This window comes from Diceros bicornis, chromosome 40 (assembly GCF_020826845.1).
Source record: "Diceros bicornis minor isolate mBicDic1 chromosome 40, mDicBic1.mat.cur, whole genome shotgun sequence".
NCBI lineage: Eukaryota > Metazoa > Chordata > Mammalia > Perissodactyla > Rhinocerotidae > Diceros > Diceros bicornis.
In genome coordinates this window covers 13,033,868-13,055,323 of record NC_080779.1, presented here as the reverse complement: position 1 = coordinate 13,055,323, position 21,456 = coordinate 13,033,868, and the positions used below count along the sequence as shown (strand labels likewise).

General features: G+C 39.9%; 1 protein-coding gene across 1 annotated transcript in view; it reads right to left on the bottom strand.

Annotated features, from left to right (window-relative positions):
* Nucleotides 1-14,891: 14,891 nt before the first annotated feature.
* LONRF2 (LON peptidase N-terminal domain and ring finger 2) overlaps nucleotides 14,892-21,456 on the bottom strand; it is a 45,962-nt gene continuing 39,397 nt past the window's right edge. The window contains 3 exon segments of the mRNA XM_058534463.1: nucleotides 14,892-16,229; nucleotides 18,191-18,340; nucleotides 20,932-21,094. Coding sequence (XP_058390446.1) covers nucleotides 16,035-16,229; nucleotides 18,191-18,340; nucleotides 20,932-21,094 — 508 coding nt within the window. The 3' untranslated portion in view covers nucleotides 14,892-16,034.

The following is a 21,456-nucleotide window of genomic DNA, read 5'->3' as shown; positions in this document are numbered from 1 at the left end:
CAAAATGTTCCAGCACCAGAGGTCCTAAAGTTACTTTAACTCATTAGCATCTTAAATTCTCCTCCCCTGGGAGGGTCCAAGAAGCCTTTATTTATTTATTTATTTATTTTGCAGTGGAAGATTCGCCCTAAGCTAACAACTGTTGCCAATCTTCCTCCTTTTTTCTTCCCTTTTTCTCTGACAAAGCCACAGTACATAGTTGTGTATAGCTGTAGATTCTTCTATGTGAGCCACTGCCACGTGTGTTCCCACTGACAGCAAAGTGTTGCACCAGAAAACACTGAGCCTATACAAAGACTTCAGCAAGAAATCTTGTGAAACAAGTGACACCAAGCCATTTACCACAAATAAGGGATGATTACACAGATTCAGGAACAGGTTTAGACTGAAAAATATAAAAATTACTGGAGAGGCTACATTTGTTGATGAAGAGGCTGCTGCCACATTTCTGGCAGAGTTGATGAAACTGATTAAGGAGAAAGGACACCATCCAAAGCCAAGTCCTCAACTGTGATGAAACTAGGCTCTTCTGGAAGAAGATGCCCAGTAGAATCTACATTCATAAAAGTGCAAAAGAGGCACCACAACATACAACACGGGAGGACAGATCAACTCTGGTACTATGTGACAATGCTGCAGGCCATATGATAAAGCCAGGAGCAGTATACCGAGTGAAGAACCCATGCACTCTCAAAAACAAAATTACCTGCCCGTGTTCTGGCAATACAACCAGAAAACGTGGGTGACAGCCATCTTATTTATGAAATGGTTCCACCAATGCTTCATCCCAGAAGTGAAAAAAATACTTGGAAGAAGGTTGGAATTTAAAGTTCTATTAATAATAGACAACACACCTGGCCATCCTGAATCTGTCTGCTACGAAAATGAAAAAGTTGAGGTAGTATTTTTACCTCCAAACATAACCTCATTGTTTCAGGCCCTGGACCAGGGCATCATTTGGTTTGTCAAGGCCACATACGCCTGCCTGGTATTTGATCACATTCAATCAGCAACTGATGCAGACCCTAATCTGGATATAATGCAGTGCTAGAAATCATTCATTATTGCTGATGCAATACCATTCAGGAAAGCTGCAATGGATGAGTTAAAATCAGAAACTAAATGCCTGCTAGAAGAACACATGGCGTGGAGCCGTCAATTATTTTAAAAGCTTCCCGGGGACGGACAGAGAAGTTAGGAAAGTGATTCATGCAGCAAGACAAGTTGGTGGAGGATTTGCTGCCACGCTTGAATGAAGAAGTGAAGAACATACTGAGGCCATCCAGAAGCATTAACAAACGAGGAACTGGAAGAATTTGCTGAGTCATCTACAAAAGAAGAGAAATAAAGAGGAAGAAAGTGAGGCAGAACCAGCAACAGGGACATTACCGAAATTTGCTGAAGTGTTTCAAATTATACAGACATTAAAGCACAAAATTATGGAATATGATCCTTGGATATAATGCAGCATTAAAGTCATCCATATGACCACTGAAGGATTACAACCTCGGCAGCAACACTGTGATGAGTCAAAAAGAAAGAGACAACAACTCCCAATTACAATGTTCTTTGAAAAGTTTTGGCAAAAATAAACTCAACTATCGAGGATCACCAACCATCCACATAGTCTGCTCCTGACATCCAAACATCCACATCATCAGGGCCTGATGATTCTCTTTCTGATGTATTGTCAGAAGGCCAACAGCAGCCTAACACGACATCACAATGCCTGTATCATTCACCTCACTTCATCTCATCACGCAGGCATTGTATCATCTCATATCATCCCCAGAACAAGGGTGAGTACAGTACAATAAGACAGTTTGACAGAGACCATATTCACATAACTTTTATTAACTATTATTAGTTACTGTTAATCTCTTACTGTGCCTGATTTATAAATTAAACTTTATTGCAGGTATGTATGCACAGAAAAAAACATAGTCTATATAGTGTTCAGTACTATTCACGGGTTCAGGCATCCACTGGGATCTTGGAATGTATCCCTCGTGGATAAGGGAGGACTACTGTAGTCAAATTCAAAATATTTTAACACTGCAATGGTGGTGTGTAACCCACTTTCATATAGGTTAAAAGACAAAAGTGTTAAAAATAACGTATAGCTACAATATTTTGTTAATGGACACAATATAAAAAGATGTAAATTGGGACATCAACAACATAAAATGGGGGGGAAGTAAATGTGTAGAACTTTTTATGCAATTAAAGTTAACTCATTAGCTCAAAATAGACTATTATAACTATAAGTTGTGTTATGAAAGCCTCATGGAAATCATAAAGCAAAAACCTATAATAGATACACTAATGATAAAGAATCAAAGTATTCCACCATAAAAATTCACAAAGAAAGACAAGAACAGAAGAAGAAAGCAACAAAAGAATTACAAAATAATCAGAGAACAAGTAACAAAATGGTGATAGTCTTTATCTATCAATAATTACTGTAAAGGTAAATGGCTTAAATTCTCTAATTAAAAGACAGAGTGGCTGAGGAGAAAAAAAATAAGACCCAACAAATACTGCCTACAAGGATTCACTTAAGCTTTAGGGACACTCATAGGCTAAAAGTGAAGAGATGGAAAAAGATATTCCATGCAAACGGAAACCAAAAGAGAGCAGGGGTAGTTATACTTAATATCAGACAAAATAGAATATAAGTCAAAAGCTGTAACAAGAGACAGAGAAGGTCATTATATAAAGATAAAGGAATCAATTCATCAAGACAATATAACAATTGCAAATACATACATACCCATATCAGAGCACCTAAATATATTAAATAATTGTTAACAGATCTGAAGTCAGATATAGACAGCAATGCAATAATAGTAGGGGAGTTCAATACCCCACTTTCAACAATGGATATCATCCAGAGAAAAGATCAGTAAGAAAATAATGGACTTGAACTACACTTTATACCAAATGGATCTAACAACATACACAGAACATTCCATCCAACAGCAGCAAAATCTATGAGCATACTCGATTGTACTTCACAGGTGTTGCATTTTTTACAAATTGAAAGTTTGCAGCAACCCTGCATCAAGCAAGTCTATCAGCACCATTTCTCCAAGATCATTTGCTCACTTCATGTCTCTGTGTCACAATTTTGGTAATTCTTGCAATATTTCAAACTTTTTCATTATTATTATACTTGCTATGGTGATCAGTGATCTTTGATGTTACTGTTGTAATTGTTTCGGGGTGCCACAAACTGTGCCCATATAAGACAGTGAACTTAATCAATAAATGTTGTGTGTTCTGACTGCTCCACCAACCAGCCATTCTCCTGTCTCTCTCCCTCGCCTTAGGCCTCCCTCTTCCCTGAGACAGAACAATATTGAAATCAGGCCAATTACTAAGCCTACAAAGGCTTCCAAGTATTTAAGAGAAAGGAAGAGTCGCATATCTCTCATTCCGAATCAAAAGCTAGAAGTTATAAAGCTTATATTGAGGAAGGCATGTTGAAAGCTGAGAAAGGCCAAAAGCCAGGCCTTTTGCACCGAACAGTTCACCAAATTGTAAATGCAAAGAAAAAGTTCTTGAAGGAAATTAAAAGTGCTACTCCAGTGAACAGAAAAATGGTAAGAAAGTGAAACAGTCTTATTGCTGATATGGAGAAAGTTTTAGTGGTCTGGGGGAAGTTCAAACCAGCCACAACATTCCCTTAAGCCAAAGCCTAATCCAGAGCAGGGCCCTAACTCTCTTCAGTTCTTTGAAGGCTGAGAGAGGTGGGGAAGCTGCAGAAGAAAAGTCTAAAACTAACAGAGGTTGGTTCATGAAGTTTAAGGAAAGAAGCTGTCTCCATAACGTTAAAGGGCAAGATGAAGCAGCATGTGCTGATGTAGAAGCTGTGGCAAGTTATCCAGACGACCCAGCTAAGATAATTAAGGAAGGTGGCTACACTAAACAACAGATTTTCAACGTAGACAAAACAGCCTTACATTGGAAGAAGATGCCATCTAAGCCTTTCACAGCTAGAGAGGAGAAGTCAATGCCTGGCTTCAAAGCTACAAAGGACAGACTGACTCTCTTGTTGGGGGCTAATGCAGCTGGTGACTTGAAGTTGAAGCCAATGCTTATTTACCATTCCAAAAATCCTAGGGCCCTTAAAAAATTATGCTAAATCTACTCTGCCTCTGCTCTATCAATGGAACCACAAAGCCTGGATGACAGCACATCTGTTTACAACATGGTTTACTGAATATTTTAAGCCCACTGTTGAGACCTACTGCTCAGAAAAAAGATTCCTTTCAAAATATTAATCTCATTGACAATGCACCTGGTCATCCAAGAGCTCTGATGGAGGTGTACAATGAGATTAATGTTGTTTTCACGCCTGCTAACACAACATCCATTCTGAAGCCCATGGATTAAGGAGTAATTTCGACTTTCAAGTCTTATTATTTAACAAAATACATTTCATAAAGCTATAGCTGCCATAGATAGTGATTCCTCTGCTGGACCTGGGCAAAGTAAATTGAAAACCTTCTGGAAAGGATTCACTATTCCAGATGCTATTAAGAACATTTATGATTCATGGGAAGAGGTCAAAATATCAACATTAACAGGAGTTTGGAAGAAGTTAATTCCAATCCTCATGGATGACTTTGAGGGATTCAAGACTTCAGTGGAGGAAATAACTGCTGATGTGGTAGATATAGCAAGAGAACTAGAATTAGAAGTGGAGGCTGAAGATGTGACTGAATTGCTGCAATCTCACGATCAAACTTTAATGAATGAGGAGTTGCTTCTTATGGATGAGCAAAGAAAGTGGTTTCTTGAGATGGAACCTACTCTCAGTGAAGATGCTGTGAAGATAGTTGAAATGACAACAAAGGATTTAGAGTATTACATAAACTCAGCTGATAAAGCAGTGACAGGGTTTGAGAGGATTGACTCCAATTTGGAAAGAAGTTCTACTGTGGGTAAAATGCTATCAAACAGCATCTTATGCTATAGAGAGAAATTGTTTGCGAAAGGAAGAGTCAATCGATGCGGCACACTTCATTGTTATCTTGTTTTAAGAAATTGCCACAGCCACCCCAGCCTTCAGCAACCACCACCCTGATCAGTCAGCAGCCATCAACATCAAGGCAAGACCCTCCACCAGCTGATTACGACTTGCTGAAGGCTCAGATGATGGTTAGCATTTTTTAGCAATAAAATACTTTTTAACTAACAGATGAACATTGTTTTTTTTGACAAAATGCTATTGCACACTTAATAGACTACAGTACAGTGTAAAAATAACTTTTACATGCACTGGGAAACCAACAAAATTCATGTGATTTGCTTTATTGTGATATTCATTTATTGCAGTGGTCTGGAACCAAACCCACAGGTTTGCCTGTACATTCTTTTCAAGTATACATGAAACATTCTCCAGGGTAGATAATATACAGGTCACAAAACAAGTCTTAAATTTAAGAGGATGAAATCTTATCCAAATACAATGGTATAAAGCTAGAAATCAATAACAGGAGGAAAGCTAGAATATTCACAAGTATGAAGAAATTAAACAACACACTTCTGAAAAGCCAATGAATCAAAGGATAAAAAGGGTAATCAAACAATATCTTGAGGGGCCGCCCCAGTGGCATAGCCGTTAAGTGCGCACGCTCTGCCGTGGTGGCCCGGGGTTCGGATCCCAGGCGCTCACCGAGGCACCACTTGTCAAGCCATGTTGTGGCGGCATCCCACATAAAGTGGAGGAAGATGGGCACAGATGTTAGCCCAGGGCCAGTCTTCCTCAGCAAAAAGAGGAGGATTGGCAGATGTTAGCTCAGGGCTGATCTTCCTCACACACACACACACAAAATATCTTAAGGGCCAGCCCCAGTGGCCTAGTGGTTAAGTTCAGCGTGCTCCACTTTGGTGGCCTGGGTTCGGTTCCTGGGCGTGGACCTACATCACTCATCAGTGGCCATGCTGTGGCAGTGGCTCACATACAAAAAGGAGATTGGCAACAGATGTTAGCTCAGGGCAAATCTTCCTCAGCAAAAAAAACACCTTGAGACAAACTAAAATGGAAACACTGCATACCAAAACGTATCGGATGCAGCAAAAGCAGTTTTTTTTTTTTTGTGAGGAAGATCAGCCCTGAGCTAACCTCCATGCCAATGCTTCTTTTTTTGCCGAGGAAGACCGGCTCTGAGCTAACATCTATTGCCAATCCTCCTCCTTTTTTTTTCCCTTTTTCTCCCTAAAGTCCCAGTAGATAGTTGTATGTCATAGTTGCGCATCCTTCTAGTTGCTGTATGTGGGACACCGCCTCAGCATGGCCAGACAAGCGGTGCATAGATGCATGCCCGGGATCCGAACCCGGGCCGCCAGTAGCAGAGCACACGCACTAACTGCTACACCACGGGGCCGGCTCCCTCAAAAGCAGTTCTAAGAGGGAAGTTTATAGCAATAAATGCCTACATTAAGAAAAAAGAAAGATCTCAAATAAACAACCTAACATTAAACCTTAAGGTACTTAGAACAGGAAGAACAAACTGAGTCCAAAGTTAGCAGAAGGAAAGAAATAATAAAGATTGGAGCAGAAATAAATGAAATAAAGACTAGAAAGATAATAAAAGATCAACGGAACTAAAAGTTGGGGGTTTTTTTGTTTGTTTTTTTGTGAGGAAGATCAGGTCTGAGCTAACATTCGATGCTAATCCTTTTTTTTTTTTTTTTGCTGAGGAAGATTGGCCCTGGGTTAACATTCATGCCCATCTTCCTCTACTTTATATGGGACGCCACCACAGCATGGCTTGACAAGTAGTGTACTGGTGTACGCCCGGGATCCGAACCTGCGAACCCCAGGCCGCCAAAATGGAGCATGCGCACTTAACCACTGCACCACTGGGCCAGTCCCAAAGTTGTTTTTTTAAAAAGATAAAATTTACAAACTTTTAGCTAGACTAAGGAAAAAGAGAGATGATTCAAATAAAATTATAAACAAAAGCCCAGACACTACAACTGATACCACAGAAATATGAGATCATAAGAGACTACTATGAACATTTCCACATCAACAAATGAGAAAAGTTAGAAGAAAGAGATAAATTCAAAGAAACATACAACTCATCAAGACTGAATCATGAAGTAATAAAAAATCTGGGCAGACCAATAATGAGCAAGGAGATTAAACAGTAATCAAAAATCTCTCAAAAAGAAAAGCCCAGGACCAGGCTTCAATGGTGACTTCTACCAACCATTTAAAGATTTAATACCAATCCTTCTCAAACTCTCTCAAAACACAGATGAGGAGGGAACACTTTAAAACGTATTTATAAGACGATCACTACCCTGATACCAAAGCCACATAGGACATTCTAAGAAAAGAAAATTACAGGCCAATATCGCTGATGAACATTGATCCACAAAATCCTCATCAGAATGCTAGCAAACTGAATTCAAGAGTACATGAAAGTAATCATACAGCATGATCAAGAGGAATTTACCCCTGGGATGCAGGGATGTACCAACATATGCAAATCAATCAACGTGATACACCACATTAACAGAATGAAGGATAACAATCATATGATCACTCCAACAGATGCAGAAAAAGCAATTCACAAAATTCAACAGCCTTGCATGACAAAAACTCTCAACAAATTAGGTGTAGAAGGAATATTCCTCAACATAATAAAGGCTCTATATAACAAGCCCACAGCTAATAGCTAACATCATACTCAATGCTAAAAAGTTAAAAGTCTTTCCTCTGATTTAAAATCAGGAACAAGATAAGAATGCCCGCTCTTGCCACTTCTATTCAAGACAGTACTGGAAGTCCCAGCCACAGCAATTAGGCAAGAAAAAGAAATAAAGGCATCCACATTGAAAGAAAGAAGTAAAATTATCTGTTTGCAGACAACAGGATCTATATAGAAAACCCCAAAGACTTCATTAAAAAATAGTTAGAACTAATAAACGAATTCAGTAAAGCTGCAGGACACAAAATCAATAATTAAAAATCAGTTGCATTTCTATACACTAACAACAAACTATCAGAAAGAGAAATTAAGAAAACAATTCCATTTACAATTGTATCAAAAATAATACTTGGAAAATAAATTTAACCAAGGAGGTGAAAAAACTGTACACTGAAATAAGACACTCATGAAAGAAACTGAAGACACAAATAAATGGAAAGATATCCTGTGTTCTTGAATTGGAACCGATATTATTAAAACATCCTTACTACTCAAAGTGATCTACAGATTCAATGCAATCCATATCAAAATTTCAATGGAATTTTTTACATAATTAGAAAAAACTATCTTAAAATTCATATGGAATCACACAAGATCTCAAATAGCCAAAGCAATCTTGAGAAAGAAGAACAAAGCTGGAGGAATCACACTTCTTGATTTCAAACTATATTACAAAGTTATAGTAATCACACAGACCAGCAGAACAGAATAGATAGCCCAGAAATAAGCAATCAACTAATTTTTGACAAGGTTGCCAAAACACACAATGGGTAAAAGATAGTCTCTTCAATAAATGGTGTTAGGAAAACTGGATATCCATACACAAAAGAATGAAACTGGACCCCCCTATCTTTTTATACACCTATAAAAATTAACTCAAAATGGATTAAAGATTTAAATGTAAGACCCAAAAGTGTAAAAACTCCTAGAAGAAAACTATGAGAAAAAGCTCCTTGACACTGGTCTTAGCAATGATTTTTTGGATACGATACTAAAAGCACAGGAAACAACAGGTAAAATAAACAAGTGGGACTACATCAAACTAAAAGTTTCTGCACAACAAAGGTTGAAACAACCAATAAACCGAAAAAGGCAACCTACAGAATGGGAGAAAATATTTGCAAACAACACAGGAAATGAAATGAAATCACATGGGAAATGAAATCAGTATTTCAAAGAGATACCTGCACTCCAATGTTCACTGCAGCATTATTCACAACAGTCAAGATATGGAAACAACCTAAATGTCCTTCAGTGGGGTGACTGGATAAAGGAAATCTGGTGCATATGTATACACAATGGAATGTTCTTTAGCCTTAGAAAGAAGGAAATCCTGCCATTTGTGACAACATGGATGAACCTGGAGGGCGTTAACGTTAAGTGAAATAAGCCAGACACAGAAAGGCAAATACTGTATGAAATCACTATATGTAGAAAATCTAACTACGTGAGGTGATGGATGTGTTCATCACCTCACTGCATATGTATATCAAACCATCACATTGTACACTTTAAATATATGTAATTCTATCTGTCCATTATTCCTTAGTCAAGTTGGAAGACGTTTTTCCTGTCGTTCTTTCCTATATTTCCTCTGTGTCTTGCCTTCATGTATATAAAAACTCATTAGGCCCTTTAATAATGTTTCTCCCTCCCTTTACAAGTTTTTTGGTCTTGCCCCCATCCCATAAAGGCTGGAGACCAGATCAAGGGTACATACTCTCTTGGGACCCATTAATCACAGACATTCTCACAGGCCAGGTTCCTGCTCTTCTGATATGGGACATAACTGAACCTAAACTTCCACCACAAAACAAAAACTCTGCCCAGAGCACAGCTGCACACAATTCTGCTGACTGTTCCTCTTATTACCAACGGCGCTTCCACTGGTTTGCAAACTCTTCAAATGAGCCAATGTTTCAACTAACCATAGCAAATGGTGAGACCCACATCAACCTGAGTGGGTATCAACTTAAGACGAATATCCCAAGTCCAACCTCCCAGACAACACCACTCTGGCTCAGACATCTCCCCAGACCACGAGCTTGCCAAGGGAGACGACTATCCCAGACACTAAAACCTCTGCCTATAGACTGCCTTTCCTAAGGCACAAATTAGACACTTTTTTAGGACATTTTTGGACATTAGGACATTTTTGCTTTTCTTCCTTCAATATTAGGGATTCTATTGTGGTTCTGAGCTTGCTGCCTGTTTAGCCCATAATCCTGGTGGTTCTAGGTATTTTCACCATAAGCATCTTTGCCACAAAAATCTTGTGCAAGCATTTTTGCTACAAACATTTTTGCCGCATAACTAATTGGCTGTGAGGCAATTTTGCCATAAAAGATAAAATTACTGGTTGACAGTGTGGTTTCTCCATTTCTCCACCGACGAATCCACTGTGTAATTGGCTGTAAGGACAATTTCTTCCAGGTGATGATGATTTTCCCCAAGAGTTGGTTTCTTATTTCGAAACACACTACAATGGAGGAGAAAAGCCAAGGGACTCAAAGTTGCCAGAGCTGAACTCACACTTCCCATAGAACTTGGGAATGTCTATCAACGACATGTGACAATATGCCAAGAATGAACAACAACACTGACATCTGTCTTAGCAAAGGAAGAAATTTTGGTGCAAAAGAAAAAGCACGATGCCAAATGAGGTGATGAATCAACAAGCAAAAAAAATGTATAATACTATAAAAGAAATATTTTGCAAACAAGTGCTTAGGTACAATCCACAGAATAAAATCACTAATGGGTGCAGTATTGCTGTGAATCCACACACATTTTAAATGTATTCAATTTTTTTTTTTGCATTTTGCATTTTCTTTACAATAAAGTCTTTTAAATGATGTTATTAATTTTATTTTCATTTTTCATTTTATCTTTTACAGCAAAATTATCTTATAACCAATTAGTTACATGGCGAAAATGTTCGTGGCAAAGACGTCTGCAGCAAAAACACTGGACAAGCATCTGGTGTATTCCTTGCTCTCTGCCAAACACATACCCCTAAACTCCCATGTCTAAAGTGAAATCTGGTCGAGGTTACTACTATCTGTACACCATTCCAAAAATTAATGGCAATTATTACTTTCCCCAGGAAGCATCTGCCTTCTATCAGTCAGCTCCTTAAACCCTCTGGGAGAAGACTACTCACTCCCCATTGCCTTCTCCTACTATCACCCCCTCTCCAGCTTTTCACCACGACCTCCTGCCCTGCATCTCCAACCACAACCACTCCTTTCCCTTGGTTACAAACAAATACCACTAATCTTTAATATACTTTGCTAAATTATCAGATCATACCCTCCAAGAACATAACTGCTGGACCTGCCATCTTGATCTGAGAAATGCACCAAGATATTATTATCAGATTCATACTTTTAACACATTTCACAACTCCACCAAGATACTGTTGAAGACCCTTGGCTAATGGCATATAAATGAGGAACTTAGTTATGGGCTGGCCTCAAGGACTCCTTATCCCTCTACTGGTGTTCCTCCTTTATACTCTCATAATAAAATGCTTTCTATGCTGTTTAACTTATGCCCTACTCTCTAAAATTTTCCATTATCATCACCCCGAAGTCCCCTTAATATGATATCAAAACGTCAGAGGACCAACTGTATTAATCATGTGTTAAAAAATACTTTATGAGGGGCCGGCCCGGGGGGGCAAGCAGTTAAGTGCGAGCGCTCTGCTGCAGCGGCCTGGGGTTCGCCACTTCGGATCCCGGGCAGGCCCCAACGCACTGCTTGCCAGGCCACGCTGTGGTGGCGTCCCATATAAATTGGAGGAAGATGGGCACGGATGTTAGCCCAGGGCCAGTCTTCCTCAGCAAATAAAAAAAGAGGAGGATTGGCAGATGCTGGCACAGGGCTGATGGCCTCAGGAAAAAAAAAAAAATACTTTATGATATTTTTGACACCATGGGGGCCTCACTGACTCAGGAGACTGCCCCTCCATGGACTAGCCAATTCTTAGAGACAGCAAAGGGCCCACCAGGGAGCACAACTTTCACATGAAAACCAACCAATCCAGAGCCCACACTCTGAGCCTCCTCCTCTGTTCAGCTCTTACACTCCAGGAGGCAATAATCCTCTGCCTTAATTACTCAGGGCCAGTACCAGACAACTAGAGCCATTCCTAGAGCCCAGAGCCCACTGACATTATTCGAACTAGCCCATCCTAAGCTGTTTCTCTGCCCTGCCTGACCTTTCCACAGAAACATGGTGAAGGTTCCTCCATGCTTTCCCCTCGCTCCTGCTTCTTTCTCTTGACTCTCATGCTTCCCCACGTGGCCCTGCATGTCATGCCACACTCCTCATTTCTAGCAGAACTGTAACAATAAACTCTTCTTTCAATGGCACTGACTTTTCTGTGCTGTCACTCAGTTACCTTTATAAATTAAGACCTGGGCTCAAATCAGAGCTAATGTCCCCAGCATGGCTGAGTGCAATGGTGGCACTTTAATTTCTCCATTAGTTTATGCTATCACAATATTCTAACATTCAATACTCTAATATTCACCTAAAAGCAGATCTTCTACCAAAAGCTACTTTATAGGATTCAGCAGATTTTGGTTAAGAGTTTTTAGCAGCTGAGAGGTTCAGGTTAAGGTGAAGAGTTATAAAGACGAAGAGACTTTCTCCTAGGAGTCAGAAGTCAATGGCTCAGAATTAAGTATCTAGCCTTAGTAGAGAACAGGTGATATGTGGCAACATTCAGGGGTCAATTTTCCCCCTGTGTGTGGCTGGCACAGCTTACCCTAACCATTCAGATCTAGCTTCCCTGGGAATCAGGTTTGGTGAACCACAGAATCAGAATAGGGCCTTTTAGTAGGACCGGCACTACAGAGGAAGAGCTTCTGCCAGCCGCCACTGCTATCCATGTTGAAAATGGGAGACGGGGCCCTCGGGGCCCTCCCTGCCCTACTCCACAGGTGTATTTGGGAAAAATAAAACCTTGTGCTTTAAACAAATAAATCAAAACCACCCACATTTATTTTCCTCCTAATGTGTTACTATCTTTCTTCTTCATATCTTTCACATTTCTTTTTTATTATTTGACAGCATCTAAATTGTAACAAGTAGTATTTACCCAAGCAATTTAAGTGGTGGGAGTAAACACAAAAGAAGAAAGAAAGGAAAAGAAACAGATGAGCAGTTTTAAAAGGCAGGCATAATATAGCTAGGTCAGGCAATGGAGTATTTTGATTCTAACAGCTGCCAATTTTCAAATAACTTGATGACAAAATGATAATACCACAGTGCATGGTAATTCTACCATCTCTAACTTTGTTCCTTGATGATTCAAAAGCCCTCTGGTAAGACTTGGTGTAAATCAAGAATTGAGATACAACTTAGTAAATAGTCTAGGTGTTTTTTGGTCTAGGCAGAGGGGTTAGGAGAAGAAAGGACATATTTCTGGTCATAAAAATGGGATAACACTCAAAATTTGGTACTTGAATTGATTAAAAATTATTGTGGTTGCACGGATAAATCTTAAAATTTTAAACTGTTTTCATTTGGAACTTTAAAAAATATTCTTTCAAGTCTGAAGACGGGGACACATAAGGGATGTGATACCCTAAAAATCTCATGGGCTTTCAGAATCCTGCCTGTCAGGGTATCAGTTGCATTTCAAAGACACAGGCAGGGATGGAATGATGAGTCAAGCCACTTAGGAGAGTGAATGGAAAAATACCTAACAGTGCACTGTACTTCAAGAAAAATTACTCCCCCATACTGTTATTACTCTAAGTAGATTATGTTTTTATTCTGATGTAACTAGAGCGGTAGCGTTGGAACATTTTCAGTGAAATTAAATTGGAATGCTCTGACTTCCAACAAGAGATTACACTATTTTCTGAGAAATCCTTAGAAATGACATCTCCATGACAGAAAAGAGGTGCGCGGGAGGAGGCAGGGGATTGTTCTGCTTTAGCTCAATTTGCAGCAAACTGGAGTTTGGGTTTCTTTCTTTTTTTAAGTTTATAAAAGGAAGCCTCCTTCATAATGTGACTCAGGATATTATTTCCTTGGTGGGACTTCCTGATAAACAATGTAGCCTAAGTGCTCAGGAAGTAGCAATCCACTCCTGCTTTGTACTCTGCGGAGGTGTGATGCTGGACTGGGCATGAAGTGATCACAGTCAATTCCCTTTGGTGTCAATAAACAAAAACAAAAAAACTTTTGTTGCTCTAGTCTGCATCACTACTATTGAACAGGCTTCACATAAGAGCACTCAGAATGAGAAGACGACTCAGAAAGAGGTAGAAAGATTCAGGAAGAGATAACTTAATGGTTCTGGTTAAAGAACTGTGTGAGTTATGACATTTAAGGAGTGAGGCTGAGAGAGCAATAGCATCCAGTTGTTACGGGAAAAGCCTGCATACTCTGAGCATAGACACCTAACTTCAGGAAGGCTCCTGGAGAAATTATGATCACATTGTGGTTATTTAGACATCCACAAAGGGAAATAATTACATAGTTTTAAGGTAGAAAATGATTTTCCAAAAGAAAAAGACAGAGAATGTTCAATGCACACCAATTTCCATGAACCATTTTAACAAAGGTCTCCTGGCATACAAAATACAGTTTTGTTTTCTTTTAAATGATCAGCATAGGTTATAATGCCTAAGAAAGTTGAACATTATTGTTAATGCATAAATTAATAAAATCTTTTAGAAACCACTTGGCCAAATTGCCTGTAAACCATGTTCAAGATGAGATTTGAGATTGATAATAAGTGAGGGACTGGAAACACGTCATTGGAAAATACTTTCACATTTTCACTCTATGACTAAGTTCCACTAGTAGTGTCTTCTAACTCACACGATGAAACTGAGTTTTAGCTACTGAAAAGGGCTACAATTAAAAAAAAATACTATTATAAGGTCTTTCTAATAAAATGCTTGATAGATCAATAAAGCACCAACATTTGGTATTATGCAATCTATCTTTTAAAACTCAAAATCATATATATACCTTGAATGAATACAGCAAAACTTACAGCTGTGATTTGCCCTCTAGTCTGGTCCTCATCATCTTTCAGTTAACTGAATGCACCAGCTGCTTGGGCCAGTGAGAACAGTTCAGTATCTCAGGTTCACATGGTTATTCCAATCAAAGTTAGCAATACGCACTAGAGGCTGGAAGTTATAGGTATTGCTTTTTAATAGGTAACACCTGCTCTGATCACTGTAAAACTTCAAAAAATACAAAGATAATTTTTCGGTTTGTGTTGGAGAAAAACTTGAATATTTACATCCCTTACCAGCTTCCCTCTCCTTGAATTTTCTCCCAGTATGTTTTCCTAGAATAGATAGATTTCCATTTCAGAGCAGGTTTTTAATGTCTTCGTGCATTAGTGGATGGGTGGTGAACTCAAATTTACTGATGGGCCTAATTTCTAATGGAAATCCTAGTAGAAAGATGAAAAGATTCCTAAATGAGGAATCTTTTGAGACAGGGTTATGCTTTCAAGGGGTTCTTTGCACTAGTTTGGTCATAGGCTTGACATCCCAATGCATGTACAGTTTTAACTCAGTTTTGCTCTTTATTGAGTGTGTATAAACACACATCCCTTCAAATCAACTATACTGTTCTCGGATTTTCCTATATCCAAGGTACACTTTCTGTATTTTGACATTCACTTGATTACAACATGCAATTTCCAACAACTGAACCACTGCAGGACACAAAACACAGTTCTATCCGGCAGCGGCTACTTCTTGGGTAAGGCCTAATTTCGGCTCCTGCACTGGACAATGGTTTGATTCCTCAATTTCACAGACAACTTTCACAGTGACACACAAAAGCTAAGCACATTTTTGGTTAGCCCGTGCTCTGAGAAATCTGCATCCAGATAAAAATATGATTGCCCCCTTACTGTCTGGCCACTGAAGCACGCTGTTCCCATCTGGTGTAGCAAGGTACTTTACTAGGAAGGGACTCCTTCTTCCTTGCAAAAACCTAAACCATTTGCAAACCATCTGTGGTGCCCATGCTGTCAGTGCACTGCACACGCCAGAAGCATCTGCTTCAAAGAGATGTTCTTAGGTTGTTTTCCAACCATGGGCTCCATTCAAACTTCAGGCTAACCTTGCACAGAGTCAGATTCCACCAGGCACAGACTTAACTTTTGAGTAGGAGTCAATATCTGCTAAGTGTTCCATGTTGTAACACTATCAACAGGCATTTTACAAAATGTGATGAATGCGATGCTACTCGTCCCCTCCTCACATTCCTCATGAAAGTACAATGGCTTCCGGAAACCTTGACAGAGAGAGAAAATCAATTATTTCTCTCTCTGCTATTAACCAGCTCTTGCCGACTATTCATCTTACGCGTGATGATGACTAATATTCTCCGAATGGCGAGCAGACGCTCTTTAAGCGAGGTCATGCCGAGTATAGCCAGCTGAGCCTTGCGTTCCAATGGCAACACCGCCAGGATCCACCAGGACCAAGCAGGACCACTAGGATTACCCTGCAAAAGAAAGGAAAGGAAACCACAAAATTATCGCCTAAAATACAAGCCTATCAAGTCTATCCTTCCAATGCTGTCTTTTATTTCACCAACAAACATGAGCAAGAATTAAGTGCCACCTCCTAACTTAGGTCTACTTCACAATTCATCCAGCCCTCAAAATACAGTTTACTCTTACATTACACATCTAAGTGTGGGGGAACTCACAAAAGGGCTTGCGAGAGAGGCATCTTCCAATGCAGAATTCCAGCTGAGAACCAGGGAGGGTGGACTGTGGAGTCACCTTAGCTTAGGGTGAGGTAGCTTCTACTGAAAGATTAGGAGTAACACTGAGGCCAAAGTGCACAGCAGCAGCCAAGCCACTGTGAGGAAGGCACCAGCCTCCCTTCCAAGGGTTGGAGAAAACGACCTTCTACACGATTCACAACTCTCCTTTTCCCTCCTCATCTAACAGAGTGGGGAAAAACTGAGTGGCATGCTTAATGGGAAGGGCTCAGCATAAAAATATCTCCCATGTACTACCTAAAATCCTCTGTGGTAGGAAGAAAAATAGTTTCCCAAAAGTGTCCACTCCCTAATTCCTGAAACCTGTGAATATGGTAGCTTCCATGGCACAAGGGACTTTGCAGAAGTGATTAAGGACATTGAGATGGAGAGATTATGCTGGATTATCCTGGTGGGCTCAATGTCATCACACAGATCCTTCAAGCAGAGAACTTTTCTGGGCTGTGGTCAGAGGGAGATGTGACTGTGGAAGAATGGTCAGACAGTGTAACACTGCTGGCTTCGAAGATGGAGGAAAGGGCAAGAACCAAGCAATGCCAGCAGACTTTAGAAGCTAAAAAGGTAAGGAAATGGATTCTTTAGAACCTCCAAAAAGGAATCAAGTCCTGCCATCACCTTGATCAGAGCCTGGTGAGACCTGTGTCGGACTTCCAACCTCCAGAACTGTAAGATAAATTTCTGTTGTCTTAAGCCACTACATTTGTGTAATTTGTATCTCCCAATTAGAGACTAATTTGGATTAATAAGTAAAAATCCCTACAGAAAAGAATGATTTATACCTTGATTCGAATTAGTCTAACCGCCTTGCTCCCTGAATCTGAGCTACAACGCAGAGTAGGAAGAGGGGGTTATGGGAAAGTGGAAGGTGAGGAAGGATTCAGAGGCAATTTCTGTCTTAAAGCACTGTCCTGAGTTTGGAAAAGACAGAACTCAGGTGGTGGTAAAAGACAGAAGCCCTCAAGAGACAGGAAAAGATAAAAATGGATGGAAAAGACACAAAAGACATTTCATCTGAGCCTAAACCCACTGAGAGCTGGTCCCTCCCTACCTTTCTCCAGAGGGGTGTGTGTGTACAGTAGGGGGAACTGTATGCTCTCAGTCACAATCCTAAACCATCGCTGCCTGGCTCTGTCACCCAAATGCAGAGGAGAGGAGTCACCGGCACTCAGAAATGCTGCACACACCTGAAGCCCATTCACTGCTTAAAGGACCAGCTTCACCGAAAGCCCTCCTGCGGGGCACCAGCAGAAGCCCATGACGAGCGAACAGAAGGGCACAAGCTTCTGACTTAACAAGAGTTAGGAGATTTGCTCTTCATTTATGTGACACCTGTTTATTAGGTGCCAGGCAATGTGATGCGCCAAATGTGGAGGGTTGATGCCAATAAACCAAAATTGCTATTTAAATCTTACGATGCTGATGAGAGAAGTAAAAGTACAAAAGCTGACAGCTGATCAGAATAAACTGATTTTTGATAGAAAAGAAATTACCTTTATGCAGCATTAATCAGAAAGCATTTATTGCTTTGCTCCAAAAGGCACATGCTACTGTATTAGGTGCTTCTTTGGGCTGTTAATAAATGAACTGGTTCATAAGCACATGGAGTATATAACATAATACCGCCACACATCACAACTGGAAATCACAGCATCGTATAAGAAAAAAGGAGAACGTACCTGAGGCTCAGGTTCCCTGTCTGGCATTAACCCAAAATGACTTAAAATTTGTTCTTTCATGTGATCCCGAAGTGAAGTAAACCAGGAAACAGACTGTTGATAAACTGAATCATGAAGAGTGGTAAGTTCTTCACACTCGGGACCTTCCACCTGACCAAGGAAAAAGACATGACCAGTTTAACAATTCATTATTACACACGAAATACAGTGAGTGACCTCTGCTGCTTCTGCTAAATGGATTCATGGCATTAATTACTTTGATAATTCATTAGTGTTTTATAAACAAGATACATACTCAACATAGAAACTGCACTTTTTTTACATAGTGGAGATCTATCTATCCTGTCTATCGCACTCTGATGTTTCTCTCAACACTACAATATAAGCACATATCCCATGCTATTATGAATAATTTTCATGGCTACATGCAATCATATATTTGAGCTATACCATATTTACTCAACCATTCTCATAAGCTATGTTAACATCATTCCCAATTTTTCATTTTTAAAAATAACACAGTAATATAAATACTTATGCAAAAGTGGTTTTTTGGGGGTTTTTTGTGGTGACAGAAGGGGCTGTCATTCCCTCAGGACAGTTTCCTAGAAGTAGAAGAGTTTAACAGTTTAAAAACTTTACACCCAAGTCAAAGAGTTAAACAGTTTAAAAATTATATTCCATATCACCAGACTATATTCCAACAGATGTTCCAGCTACAGTGCACTCACTGCATTGGCCTCATGTCAGTGGTGGCCCTAACACTTTAGATTTACCATGCTTTGCTTCTGGGCACCCATCTCCCTGTCAAGTCACTCATTTCAAGCATGTCTCGGTCCTACTTAGGAACCTGAGTGGAAAGTGCAAGGACTGGGGATCAGGGGCCTGGGGGGCTTGTTCTAGCTTCATCACTGACTCTCACGGATGAGTTTTAGCCAGTCACATAGCCTCCTTAGGACAGAGTTTTCTCATCTGTAAAATGGGAATAGACCATTAAGGTCCTGTCTAGTTATCAAATTCCAGTATCTATGAAAACTACGGTAAACTAAGGAATTAGATTGTAATACATATAACCATTCTCCATTTGATCTATACAAATCAAATATTCCTATATAGTGGAGTGTTTTCTTTAAAAAAAAAAAAACACTAAAATTATTTCATGTTGTAGCTATTTAGGCTCCCCATTTTAAAATAAATACATACGCCATTCAAAGCCATCATCCACAACAATAGTCGATAAACCCTCCATCAGATTTGTTATCAGGGCAGCAGAGGGACCCTGAGAACTATCACTTTCAGTCACAGCCTTTAAACCCAGCTCCCTGGTCCCGAGACCTTGGAGTTGGACTCGCTGTGCTCTGCTCCTCCGCACTGCGAGGCCTTGTGCTCACAGACGACCTGAAACAGCAGCTGGAAAGGGGACAGAGCTGGCACTTTGGTGTGACTCTACTCACAGGTGTCACGAGTGAACACCGCTGTCCCCAAAGTGAGTTCCAGTGTGATGTGAGATGGCTAAAGACTCTCCATTTCCACATTTCTCAATGCGAACCAAAGAATTCAAAAGAGGGATACAACAATCCAAGGATTTCCTCCTCCTATATATTTTTAATGTTTTTGTTGCAGCATAATTTACATACAAAAAATGCATAGATCTTAATTGTTTAGCTCAAAGAGTTTTGTCAACTGTATACTTCAGTGAAACCACCATTGTAAACAGGATGGAGAACATTTCAGCCACCTGGAAGGATTTCTGCATCCCCTTTCCAGTCAATCACAACTCCCATCCCACAACCACTCTCCGACCTCTACTACCAGAAGCTAGTTATGTCCATTCTTGGAAGTATATAAATGGAGTCAAACAGTACACATTTTTTGTGTGTCCGGCTCCTCTGGCTTAGCATAATGTCTATGAGATTCATCCGTGTTGTTCTGTGCATCAGTAGTTCACTCCTTTTTATTGCCAAGTAATATTTCACAGTATGAATATACAACAATTTGCTTATACATTCACCTGCTGATGAGCATCTGAGCTGTTTCCAGTTTTGCTTAATGAATAAGACTACTATGGACATCCTTGTACAAGTATTTTTGAGAATCCCTTCAAAACATTTTGTTAATCTGTCAAATTATGTGTCCTGATATTTCTATTAGACACACAAATAATTCCTAAGGGATAAGAGATCCAAGCCTTTTATACTCAGCTTCAGAAGGTACTTCTCAGCACTACTGTTTTATATTGTGTCTCACTCTGAACTGATTCCACTACCTAGTTCAGAGTGACTACTGCTCAAAAGTCAACTTGTTAGTCACATGTCTTCGTAAATAACATTTTTTTGGAAACCAGTCATGGTGATTCGTTCACATATTGTCTACAGCTGCTTCTGTGCTACGACAGCAGAGTTATGCAGTGGCAACAGAGACCATATGGCCTGGAACGTCTAAGGTATTTACTGTGTGGCCCTTTACAGAAAAAGTTTGCCAATCTCAGGACTAGAACATCAAAACAATGAATCCCAAACCCATTTTGCAAGTTTTGGCAATAAGGTAAATTTTTCAGGAGGAGAGTATTTTTCTATCAGCTTCAAATCAGGAAAAAATCTGAGATAATAAATAACTTAAGTGCTGAACTAAGGAGGAAATAAGTAATATTGTCATTAAAAATTTGACCAAGTTTTTTCCACAATGCAGAGGGAAATAAGGTGACTGACCTCTTGAACATACACCAGTAAAATAAACCTCACCTTTTCGTCTTCAAGATATTCAATGTCTGCCGTGTTATAGCCATCTCTGTGACGGTGGCTTAAAACTCTGAACCGACTAATGCCAATGGCATCCACCACGGAACTCCCATCAGGGAAGATTCTGACCTCCTTAATCTCCAGCATGCAGCCATACTCTGAAATCCTGAAAGGACAGTCCAGAGAAATGACCATGACTTAAAAAATGCAGGAAGTCTTTAGTTTTCCCTAGATGTAAGTCTGGGTCTTAAACGAATAAAAAATCCAACAAAACAAATGGTGTCTCCACATGGAACCACCAAGGTTATTTTCTCTGAGACACCTGCAGATGATTCCTTCTGGTAAATGGGAAGTATACTGGTGTGCAATGGCTGCAGAGGAAGGGCTGGAGGTGAGAGAGCACTTGTGCCTCAGTTGTTCAAACAAGCTCGTGCTTTGAGAAGGACCCAAGGGATGGAGAGAGATGGACTCTTAAATCCTCAGCCCCCTTGGCCAGGGAGCACCGTCAGGAGCTCCAGAAAGCACAGA